Source organism: Callithrix jacchus, chromosome 4 (assembly GCF_049354715.1).
Source record: "Callithrix jacchus isolate 240 chromosome 4, calJac240_pri, whole genome shotgun sequence".
Classification (NCBI taxonomy): domain Eukaryota; kingdom Metazoa; phylum Chordata; class Mammalia; order Primates; family Cebidae; genus Callithrix; species Callithrix jacchus.
Genome location: NC_133505.1, coordinates 28,800,371 through 28,813,081, shown reverse-complemented (window position 1 = coordinate 28,813,081; position 12,711 = coordinate 28,800,371). Strand labels below are relative to the sequence as shown.

At 40.3% G+C, this 12,711-nt stretch overlaps 1 protein-coding gene across 5 annotated transcripts in view; it reads right to left on the bottom strand.

Annotated features, from left to right (window-relative positions):
• The window catches only part of MYLK4 (myosin light chain kinase family member 4), a 106,547-nt gene that overhangs the window by 75,724 nt on the left and 18,112 nt on the right, over nucleotides 1-12,711 (bottom strand). For 2 of the 5 annotated variants that reach the window (XM_035295147.3, XM_078370580.1), the window contains exon 1: nucleotides 10,313-10,458. The exons of the other annotated variants lie outside the window; for them this stretch is intronic. In XM_035295147.3, the coding sequence (XP_035151038.3) occupies nucleotides 10,313-10,453 (141 nt within the window). In that variant the 5' untranslated portion in view covers nucleotides 10,454-10,458. Of the gene's footprint in view, nucleotides 1-10,312; nucleotides 10,459-12,711 lie in introns of those variants that run through there. 5 annotated transcript variants of the gene reach the window in all.

Genomic DNA, 12,711 nt, shown 5'->3' with positions numbered 1-12,711 from the left:
ACCTTCTTGTTTATTAAGTTGTTTAATATTCAGGGCTAGCTAGGTGCCTGGAATTTTTTGGAAGAAACTTAAATTTTATTGTTTTAATTTCCATGCCTGGGGAGAGGGGTGCCACACAGGCACCTAAGAAGGGTCCCTGCTGTGTCTCACTTGCCTTTGGGTTTCAAGTATTTCTCCTCCAAACAAGAGTCATATTTGGCAACCATTACTGGAGAGCCCAGCCAGAACCAACACAGTGTCTTTTGTGCAGCAGGGGCTCAGCAATTATTTGCTGAGTAAATTAATACAGAATCTAGGCATAAATATTTGAAGGAATGCTTGGACACTAAGGAATCTTGGACAAGTCCATCTAACTTCTGATCTTTGAGTTCTTCAGAGAAGGGTTTGGATGAGCTGACCCCCAAGGTCCCTCAAGATCTACGCATTAAGGTCCCTAATCTTAGAGTCACAACCTGTGGGTCAGAGCACAGGCCTTCAGTATCCCATTCACATGGAAATGCCATGATAACCTGTGTGCAACCCCAAGTGGAGGAAGCCATGAGTCATGGATTATATTTCTACTGGTATCCAGTTGAGCACGCAGCATACTACCACCCTCAATGGACGAGCAAATCGGACACTTTTTTTTCCCCATTGAAAATGGCAAAGGAAGTTTTAAAAAATCATTAAAATTAATACAAAATGCCAGGAGGTACTGAACAGGTTGTATCTCTGTATTTAATAAGTCCTAGGACCTGGGCCAGGTGTGGTGGTTCATGCCTGTAATCCCAGCACTTTGGGAGGCCAAGGCCGGCAGATCATGAGGTCAAGAGATTGAGATCATCCTGGTCAGTTGGTGAAACCCCATCTCTACTAAAAATACAAAAATTAGCAGGGCATGTTGGTGCGTGCCTGTAGTCCCAGCTACTAGGGAGGCTGAGACAGGAGAATCGCTTGAACCCAGGAGGCAGAGGTTGCAATGAGCTGAGATCAAGCCACCGCACTCCAGCCTGGGCAACAGAGTGAGACTCTGTCTCAAAAAACAACAACAAAAAATTAGACCTAGGACCTGAAGATAGTTAAGCACATAAGAGAAATGTACTGATCGCAGTACTTACAGCATCTTACATTTTACAATGAACTTTCATACACACATGGTACTTGATTTGGCCCTGTGTGGTAGATGGGGCTGCAGAAACTGACATGCTCTCTTGAGGGAAATGGTCTTCTTTGCTGTGGCCATAAGGTGGGTAGAAAATGAGAAATAAGTGAAGTGGTATTCCCACAGGGCAAAGACCTGGAATAGCTTCCTGTGTCGAATGTCCACAGACTGACTTGGGGCCACTTCACTGCAAGAGGCTTAAGGTGGTTTTAGACCATAAGTAACAAACCATTTAAAAAATTTATGTGTGTGTTATTGTGCATTAGAAAATCTATAAATAAAACATCAAAATCATGATTTCACTTTATTTTTGCTTTTGCTAAAATGTTTTAAATGACTTGATATATGAAAAATATTAATAGAAATAAAGACAGCATGTAAATACAGCAAAACCATGATAGTGGTGTGTGAAAAAAAGGTCTGGAAAACTAATAGATGACTGTGCATTTTATCACCATCATGTTTTAGGTAAGTGGATACGATCATAGTTTGGGGGTCTATATTTAGGAATTTTGTTATCAAGTATGCTAACTATTCTCTTACTTAGGAACACAGATTTGATTTGTATTTTTTATAATGGTGTTTTAACTTTCAGAGAGAACAAATAAAGATATTTTTCTCATATTAAATCAAATAATAGAAATAGCATAATCTATAAAAATCTATAAAACGATCATAATTTTAATTACTCTAAGAAGCCGAAATAACATCCACATAAATATGACTTATCTGTGCATTTGATCAAGGACACTCAGAATTTACGTGAGCAGGTATCTATACACAGTACATTGGAAAACCTTTTTATTGCTCTCTGTCTTGAATAGAGATAGAGCACATTCAAATATCCAGGACTTGAACTCAAGCCTGGACCAAGCAAATCTAATAGACATTTACAGAACTCTCCACCCCGAATCCACAGAATATACCTTCTTTTCAGCACTGCATCACACCTACTCTAAAATTGACCACATAATTGGAAGTAAAGCACTCCTCAGCAAATGCAAAAGAACAGAAATCATAACAAACAGTCTGTCAGACCACAGTGCAATCAAGTTAGAACTCAGAATTCAGAAACTAACTCAGAACCGCACAGCTTCATGGAAACTGAACAACTGGCTCTTCAATGTTGACTGGATAAACAATGAAATGAAGGCAGAAATAAAGAAGTTCTTCTAAACCAACGAGAATGAAGACACAACATACCAGAATCTCTGGGACACGTTTAATGCAGTCTCTAGAGGAAAATATGTAGCAATAAGTGCCCACATGAGAAGAGTGGAGAGATCCAAAATTGACATCCTATCATCAAAATTGAAAGAGCTAGAGGAGCAAGATCAAAAAAACTCAAAACCTAGCAGAAGACAAGAAATAACTAAGATCAGAGCAGAACTGAAGGAGATAGAGACACGAAAACCCCTTCAAAAAATCAATAAATCCAAGAGCTGGTTTTTTGAAAAGATCAACAAAATAGACCACTAGCCAGACTGATAAAAAAGAAAAGAGAGAATAACCAAATAGATGCAATAGAAAACCATAAAGGGGAAATCACCACAGATTCCAAAGAAATTCAAACCATCATCAGAGAATATTACAAACAACTCTATGCACATAAACTAGTTAACCTGGAAGAAATGGATAAATTCCTGGACACTTGTGTCCTCCCAAGCTTAAACCAGGAGGAAGCCAAATCTATGAATAGACCAATAACAAGGTCTAAAGTTGAGGCAGCAATTAAGAGCCTACCACACAAAAAAAGCTCAGGTCCAGATGGGTTCACAGCCAAATTCTACCAGACACACAAAGAGGAGCTGGTACCATTCCTTCTGAAACTATTCCAAATAATCCAAAAAGAGGGAATCCTTCCCAAATCATTTTAGGAGACCAACATCATCCTGATACCAAAACACGGCAGAGACTCAGCAAGAAAAGAAAATTTCAAGCCAATATCCAGGATGAACATAGACGCAAAAATCTTCATTCAATAAAATACTGGCAAACAAACTGATTGCAACAGCACGTCAAAAAGCTTATCCACCATGATCAAATAGGATTCATCCCAGGGATGCAAGGCTGGTTCAACATACGCAAGTCTATAAACGTAATTCACCACATAAACAAAACCAAAAACAAAAACCACATGATTATCTCAATTGATGCAGAGAAGGCTTTTGACAAAATTCAACAGCCCTTTATGCTAAAACCCCTCAATAAACTCGGTATTGATGGAACGTATCTCAAAATAATAAAAGCTATTTACGACAAACCAACAGCCAATATCATACTGAATGGGCAAAAATTGGAAGCATTCCCTTTGAAATCTGGCACTAGACAAGGATGCCCTCTCTCCTCACCACTCCTATTCAATATAGTACTGGAAGTTCTAGCCAGACCAATCAGGCAGGAAAAAGAAATAAACTGTATTCAAATAGGAAAGGAGGAAGCCAAATTGTCTCTATTTGCAGATGACATGATAGTATATCTAGAAGACCCCATTGTCTCAGCCCAAAAACTCCTGAAACTGATAAGCAACTTCAGCAAAGTCTCAGGATATAAAATTAATGTGCAAAAAATCACAAGCATTCCTATACACCAATAATAGACTAGAAGAGAGCCAAATCAAGAACGAACTGCCATTCACAATTGCTACAAAGAGAATAAAATACCTAGGACTACAACTAACAAGGAATGTAAAGGACCTCCTCAAGAAAAACTACAAACCACTGCTCAACGAAATAAGAGAGGACACAAACAGATGGAGAAACATTCCATGTTCATGGTTAGGAAGAATCAATATCGTGAAAATGGCCATACTGCCCAAAGTAATTTACAGACTCAATGCTATCCCCATCAAGCTACCATTGACTTTCTTCACAGAACTGGAAAAAACCACCTTGAACTTCATATGGAACCAAAAGAGAGCCCACATAGCCAATTCAATTCTAAGCAAAAAGAACACAGCTGGAGGCATCACACTACCGGACTTCAAACTATACTACAAGTCTACAGTAAACAAAACCGCATGGTACTGGTACCAAAACAGAGCTATAGACCAATGGTACAGAACAGAGGTATCGGAGGCAACACAACATATCTACAATCATACAATCTTTGATAAACCTGACAAAAACAAGCAATGGGGAAAGGATTCCCTGTTTAATAAATGGTGCTGGGAAAACTGGCTAGCCATGTGCAGAAAGCAGAAACTGGACCCCTTCTTGACACCTTATGCTAAAATTAACTCCAGATGGATTAAAGACTTAAACATAAGACCTGGCACCATAAAAACCCTAGAAGAAAATCTAGGCAAAACCATTCAGGACATAGGAGTAGGCAAGGACTTCATGACCAAAACACCAAAAGCATTGGCAGCAAAAGCCAAAATAGACAAATGGGACCTAATCAAACTCCACAGCTTCTGCATGGCAAAAGAAACAGTCACTAGAGTGAATCGGCAACCAACAGAATGGGAAAAAAATTTTGCAGTTTACCCATCTGACAAAGGGCTGATATCCAGAATTTACAAAGAACTCAAACAGATTTACAAGAAGAAAACAAACAAGCCCATTCCAAAATGGGCAAAGAATATGAACAGACACTTTACAAAAGAAGACATACATGAGGCCAACAAACATATGAAAAAATGCTCATCATCACTGGTCATTAGAGAAATGCAAATCAAAACTACATTGAGATACATCTCACGCCAGTTAGAACAGCGATCATTAAAAAATCTGGAGACAACAGATGCTGGAGAGGATGTGAAAAAATAGGAACACCTTTACACTGCTGGTGGGAGTGTAAATTAGTTCAATCATTGTCAAAGACAGTGTGGCGATTCCTCAAGGACCTAGAAATAGAAATTCCATTTGACCCAGCAATCCCATTACTGCGTATATATCCAAAGGACTATAAATAGTTCTACTATAAGGACACATGCACGTGAATGTTGATTGCAGCACTGTTTACAATAGCAAAGACCTGGAACCAACCCAAATGCCCATTGATGATAGACTGGACTGGGAAAATGTGGCACATATACACCATGGAATATTACGCAGCAATCAAAAACAATGAGTTCCTGTCCTTTGTAGGGACATGGATGAATCTGGAGAACATCATTCTCAGCAAACTGACACAAGAACAGAAAATAAAATACCGCATGTATCACTCATAGGCGGGTGATGAACAATGAGAACACATGGACACAGGGAGGGGAGCACTACACACTGGGGTCTATTGGGGGGAATAGGGGAGATACAGCCGGTGGGGGGAGCTGGGGAGGGATAGCATGGGGAGAAATCCCAGATGAGGGTGAAGGGGAGGAAGGCAGCAAATCACACTGCCACGTGTGTACCTATGCAACTATCTTGCATGTTCTGCACATGTACCCCAAAACCTAAAATGCAATTAAAAAAAAATACAAAAATTAGCCAGACACAGTGGCAGGCGCCTGTAATCCTAGCTACTCAGGAGGCTGAGGTAGGAAAATAGCTGAAAAATGGGAGGTGGATATATAGTGAGCTGAGATCTTGCCACTGTACTGTAGTGTGGGCAACATCGTGAGACCCATTTCATAAATAAATAATAAAATAAAAAAAAAAAAAAGAAAGCCTTTGACAAAATTCAACAGCCCTTTATGCTAAAAACCCTCAATAAGGCCGGGCGCGGTGGCTCAAGCCTATAATCCCAGCACTTTGGGAGGCCGAGGTGGGTGGATCATGAGGTCAAGAGATAGAGACCATCCTGGTTAACAAGGTGAAACTCCGTCTCTACTAAAAATACAAAAATTAGCTGGGCATGGTGGTGTGAGCCTGTAGTCCCAGTTACTCGGGAGGCTGAGGCAGGAGAATTGCTTGAACCCAGGAGGCAGAGGTTGTGGTGAGCCGAGATCGTGCCATTGCACTCCAGTCTGGGAAACAACAGCAAAACTCCATCTAAAAAAAAAAAACCCTCAATAAACTAGGTATTGATGGAACATATCTCAAAATAATAAAAGCTATTTACGACAAACCAACAGCCAATACCATACTGAATGGGCAAAAATTGGAAGCATTCCCTTTGAAATCTGGCACTAGACAAGGATGCCCTCTCTCACCACTCCTATTCAATATAGTACTGGAAGTTCTAGCCAGACCAATCAGGCAAGAAAAATAAATAAAGGGTATTCAAATAGGAAAGGAGGAAGCCAAATTGTCTCTATTTGCAGACGACATGATAGCATATCTAGAAGACCCCATCATCTCAGCCCAAAAACTCCTGAAACTGGTAAGCAACTTCAGCAAAGTCTCAGGATATAAAATCAATGTCCAAAAATCACAAGCATTCCTATACACTAATAACAGACTTAAAGAGAGCCCAATCAAGAATGAACTCCCATTCAAAATTGCTACAAAGAGAATAAAATACCTAGGAATACAACTAACAAGGAATGTAAAGAACCTCCTCAATAAAAACTACAAACCACTGCTCAAAGAAATGAGAGAGGACACAAACAGATGGAGAAGCATTCCGTGCTCATGGTTAGGAAGAATCAGTATTGTGAAAATGGCCATACTGCCCACAGCAATTTACAGATTCAATGCTATCCCCATCAAGCTACCAATGACCTTCTTCACAGAACTGGAAAAAAAACACCTTAAACTTCATATGGAACCAAAAGAGAGCCTGCATAACCAAGTCAATTCTAAGCAAAAAGAACAAAGCTGGAGGCATCACACTACTGGACTTCAAACTATACTACAAGACAACAGTAATCAAAACAGCATGGTAGTGGTACCAAAATAGAGATATAGACCAATGGAACAGAACAGAGGCCTCAGAGGCAACACCACACATCTACAACCATCTGATCTTTGACAAACCTGACAAAAAGAAGCAAAGGGGAAAGGATTCCCTGTTTAATACATGGTGTTGGGAAAACTGGCTAGTCATGTGCAGAAAACAGAAACTGGACCCCTTCCTGACACCTTACACTAAAATTAACTCCAGATGGATTAAAGACTTAAACATAAAATCTAACACCATAAAAACCCTAGAAGAAAATCTAGGCAAAACCATTCAGGACATAGGCATAGGCAAGGACTTCATGACTAAAACACCAAAAGCATTGGCAACAAAGGCCAAAATAGACAAATCAGACCTAATTAAACTCCAGAGCTTCTGCACAGAAAAAGAAACAATCATTAGAGTGAATGGGCAACCGACAGAATGGGAAAAAATTTTGCAATCTACCCATGTGACAGAGGGCTGATATCCAGAAGCTACAAAGAACTAAAACAGATTTACAAGAAAAAAACAAACAAGCCCATTCAAAAGTGGGCAAAGGATATGAACAGACACTTTACAAAAGAAGACATACATGAGGCCAACAAACATACGAAAAAAATGCTCATCATCACTGTTCCTTAGAGAAATGCAAATCAAAACTACATTGAGATACCATCTCATGCCAGTTAGAATGGCGATCATTTAAAAATCTGGAGACAAGAGATGCTGGAGAGATTGTGGAGAAATAGGAACACTTTTACACCGTTGGTGGGAGTGTAAATTAGTTCAACCATTGTGGAAGACAGTGTGGAAAGTCCTCAAGGACCTAGAAATAGAAATTCCATTTGACCCAGCAATCCCATTACTGGGTATATACCCAAAGGATTATAAATCTTTTTACTATAAGGACACATGAACACGAATGTTCATTGCAGCACTGTTTACCATAGCAAAGACCTGGAACCAACCCAAATGCCCATCGATGATAGACTGGTCAGGGAAAATGTGGCACATATACACCATGGAACACTATGCAGCCATAAAAAACAATGAGTTTGTGTCCTTTGTAGGGACATGGATGAACCTGGAAACCATCATTCTCAGCAAACTGACACAAGACAGAAAATCAAACACCGCATGTTCTCACTTATATGTGGGTGTTGAACAATGACAACACACGGACACAGGGAGGGGAGCATCACAAACTGGGGTTTGTTGGGGGGAAACAGGGGAGGGACAGCAGCAGGTAAGGAGTTGGGGAGAGATAGCATGGGGAGAAATGCCAGATATAGGTGAAGGGGAGGAAGGCAGCAAATCACACTGCCATGTGTGTACCTATGCAACAATCCTGCATGTTCTTCACATGTACCCCAAAACCTAAAATGCAATAAAAATAAAATAAAATGAAGCAGTAAAAATAAATAAATAAATAAAAATAAACAGGATTCACTGACACCTCTACAAAAGACAGTTCTCAAAACTGCTGTGCTTATAGATATTTCAAAGACAATAGGTTGCTCACATTTCTTTTTTTTTTTCTTTTTCTTTTTCTTCTTGTTTTCTTTCTTTCTTTTTCTTTTTCTTTTTTTTTCCTTCTTTTTTTATTGCATTTTAGGTTTTGGGGTACACGTGCAGAACTTGCAAGATAGTTGCATAGGTACACACATGGCAGTGTGTTTTGCTGCCTTCCTCCCTGTGTTGCTCACATTTCTAAATATTCATTAATAATAAGAAAAGCTATGAGAACATGTTGTATATACTAATATAAGAGAGATTTTCTTTATGGCTAAAAAGTTGCAAAAACAGTCTGAAATATACATCCACAATACTCCTAATGAACTCATATATCTTGTTGACCTTTTCACTGGGAAATGCTACAAGGGCTACATTCTCATAACATTCTTTTCCACGTGGAAGATGAAAGCCCTCACAGTATTTCCCATAGGAGAAATGTAGTCCTCCTGGTATCTCTCAAGGAGAAAGATATCCCTCCTAGGATCTCCCATAGGAGATATGATAAACAGCAAAAAATATTCACACACGGGTAACAGTGACTGCCTAAAAATACAAACTTACCCATGATGTTAGGTCAGACCTAAAGAGAATTATAATATTTTATGATTTCTTACTTTAAAAACAAAAAAACTCTCCCTATCTTTCTTCCATCTCTTTCACTTTGTCCTCAACTAAGATAGATCAGATGATTGACAAACAATTCCAAGATTGGCTTGCCCATTCAATTCCTCTTAATATGAACTTGATGCTCCAGAAATATTTGCTGTGGAAGGGTCCCCTGGAAAGGCTCAGGGTATGGAGGAACTCCTAGAGTTCTCTGACTTCTGAATGCCAACAAGATGCTGGGTTGGTGGCTTCTTGTTGAATAAGATATAAATGAGGGATTTGTACACAGGTTTAGGGATAGATTGTCTAACTCCCCTAGAGAAGCTGTTTTAACTGCATGTATTGTCAGTGGGGACAATAGCACCCCAAAGAAATGAAAATTGGTTCTTTTGGAGGCATGTAAAAAAAAATCTTACTCCTTTTATGTATAAAGCACAGATATACAAACAATGCATCAATAGGTATGCAGTATATATGTGGTATTAAAATTTAACGGGAAGAGTTGACTGGGGGAAAAAACCCTAAAAAATCTAGGAGAGGGTACATAATAACGGAAAAAAAAGACTGAGAAACATTGCCACAAACCCACCTTCAGACAGGAACAATGATTCAGACTGTTTTCTGTAGTGCTTTCTAAACTGTTGCATATTGTTTTAAAAATAATTTATCATATGCTAATTATAAGGTAGCTAAATATGAGGAAAGAGCTATCTTCCCAGATATGAATACCCTCTCTTGAAAAGGGCTAAAATCCTTAGAATAGGAATTATTTCTTTTCTTCCAGAATTCTACTATGCTCCTGACTGAATTCCATTCCTGGAATAGCTATGGTGTCCCATGAAGCACATTATCAGGCATCAGTTCAACAAAGGAAGCAGAGAAGGCTGTGCTCAGAAGGGATGATGGCTGCACGTGCTGTGTCTGCAATCTATTTCGTAGTAAAAGAACTTTTGCTTAGGTTTTCTTTTCTTTTCATAACTCATATAAGAAATAGGAGAATGAAGAGATACGGACATTATTTGAAGTCCTCACAAACAAAAACAGGTCACCAACTTTAATACGCACAGGGAATCCCTGCCCATGAGGTTCCCCAAAAGTTGGTGCAAGTGTTTGAAAGGTTGAAATGTGCCACATGCCACTATTATTACCCCAACTGCTCCTAAGGCCAGTGTCCTGGGCAAAGATTCAGCCAGGGCATGCATTCCATTTTCTTTGGCAAGCACCACTCCCAGGTTGGAAGTATTCAAACAAAATGAATCTGTCAGATAAAAGTGATTTTATTACCTGCACGTCCTCAAGAGCAGGAGCCTGGCAGTGGCCTCCCCGGGTCATCATGAACCGGATCAAACGCCAGAGAACTGAAGACGAGAGAAGGCACACGCTGCCTACAACCCAGATGTCTTTTCTTCTGAGTGTGAAGTCCATTCTCTGGGAGCAGCTGTGGATGTCGCTTGGCTTATATGCTCCTTCCCTGCCCTGATCTAGCACCAGCACTTCCCAAGCAGTGTCACCCTTTGCTCTGCCCTGAGGAGTGGGTGTCACCAAATTACAGAGGTTCTTGCAGAGTCCTGCCAATGCAATGATGTCTCCAGTGACGTGATCAGCAAATTATCTGCCTCTTTAAAAGGAAAAATACGACGGCCTTGTGTGACAGATCTGAAACAGGTGTAGGGGCATTGGGAGAACTGCTGGCAACAATTTACACCATGAATGCGCATTCGTTCCCAGTTCAAGGACAATTAGCACGACTGTATCTGGCATCTGCTGGCTGCCAAGGCTGGGCCACTGCCAGGGAGATTTCTCCTGGCCTTACAGGGTGAGGAGCACAGGGATGGGGGTAGGGAAACACAACTTTAAAAATCACAAAACCTCCGCCCTCAGCCTTGTTATTTTGAGATCTAAGTTACAGTCACTATGGATGGTGCTGATGGTACAATTTCACAGCAGTTGGTCAGGAAATTCCACCTGGTGTTAAATCCACCAACTGCAATGAAAAAAGGGAGATCCACACTTTGCTCCAACCCACTCTGTCCCTCTGCACATCCTGTTAATAAATATTTTGCTTTGCTTGGTCTTGGGAGCATTTGTCCTGGCCATTTAAACACTCCAGGGGCTGTGAGTCCTGAGTCTGCTGGGGATATTCTTGATTCTACCCCCACAGTTTTGGGATACCCCTGGTTAGGATATGGAAGAACTTAAGCCAGGTTTTAAGAAGGAATTATTCCCTATGAAGGAAGGCTTCTAGATACAAATCAACAAGGGTTAGGATAAATTCAGAAACGATTTACTTAGGGGTCCTCTAGCCGCAGATGTGGAATGGTGGGCCACGCTGACATATTTGTGTAGAGTGAGCATTCACAACCTGTGTCATACTTTTGAACTTGGGGCCATGCCTTTTGGATGGAGGATGAGTAACTAGGGATGAACAGGAAGGTGGGCAAAGCCAAGGGATGAGGAGGTGAGCACAGACAACCCCAGGCCTCATAAGCAGGGATGGGGCGGTACACGGAGGAAAGCAGTGAGAAGCACACAGAGCCGAATGGTCGGCTGAGAATATTACCAGGCACATTTTTGTTTCATTAAGCAAGAAGAGGGGTGCGGGGTATATGTGAGAGAGATCCTATTAAGCATTTAAGTAAATCTGAGGGAAATACAAAGGACGGCTACTTACCATATAGATAACAGAAAACTGACAAAAGAAAAAACTCTAGATTTGATTGTACAAAAACAATACTAATTACAGTGATGAGATCTGTTCATCATTTATAACATAATGGTACAGACACAGCAGCCATTGAGCTCATCACTCATATGAGTCAGACCAATTTGGTTTTGTAAACTTTACTTGATTTCAACACCACACCATGTACATATATTTAGATCTAGTTTATTATGACAGATGGTTATCCGCTGAAAACTTAGAATTTCACACAATACGTAGAACTTGGGTGACTTTGAACAGCCTTTGGAAATAATAGAATGAGAAAAGTCACTAGAAAACAGAAGAAAAAGAAAAGTAGGAAAAACAGGCCACACATATAGCTCATGCCTATAATTCCAGCACTCTGGGAAGCCAAGGCAGGGGGATCACTTCAGCCCAGGAGTTCAAGACCAGCCTGAGCAGCATAAGGAGACCCTGTCTCTGCAAAAAAATACAAAAGTAGCCTTGGGTGGTGGTGGCTGCCTAGTCTCAGCTACTCCGGAGACTGAGGCAGGAGGATCACTTGAGCCAGGGAGGTCAAGGCTGCAGTGAGCCAAGAGCACCCCACTGCACGCCAGCCTGGGTGACAGAGTGAGACCCTGTCTCAAAAAATAAAAAAAAAAGAAAAATTAAAAGAACAAGAAAAAGAAAAGAACTTAAGTAAAAAAAAGAAAAATACACTATGAAGTGTTTCATAAACTCAACAAAACATAGAGGAAAAGAAAGAAGATCGTTAAAAAGTAATTCAGTGGAGGAAATAAAAAAATAGAAAAATCTGATTAAGAGCAGGAAAACACAAAAAATCAGAGGTTTTTTTTTTTTTTTTTTTGAGATGGAGTTTTGCTCGTTACCCAGGCTGGAGTTCGATGGTGCGATCTTGGCTCACCGCAACCTCCGCCTCCTGGGTTTAGGCAATTCTCCTGCCTCAGCCTCCTAAGTAGCTGGGATTACAGGCAAGCGTCACCATGCCCAGCTCATTTTT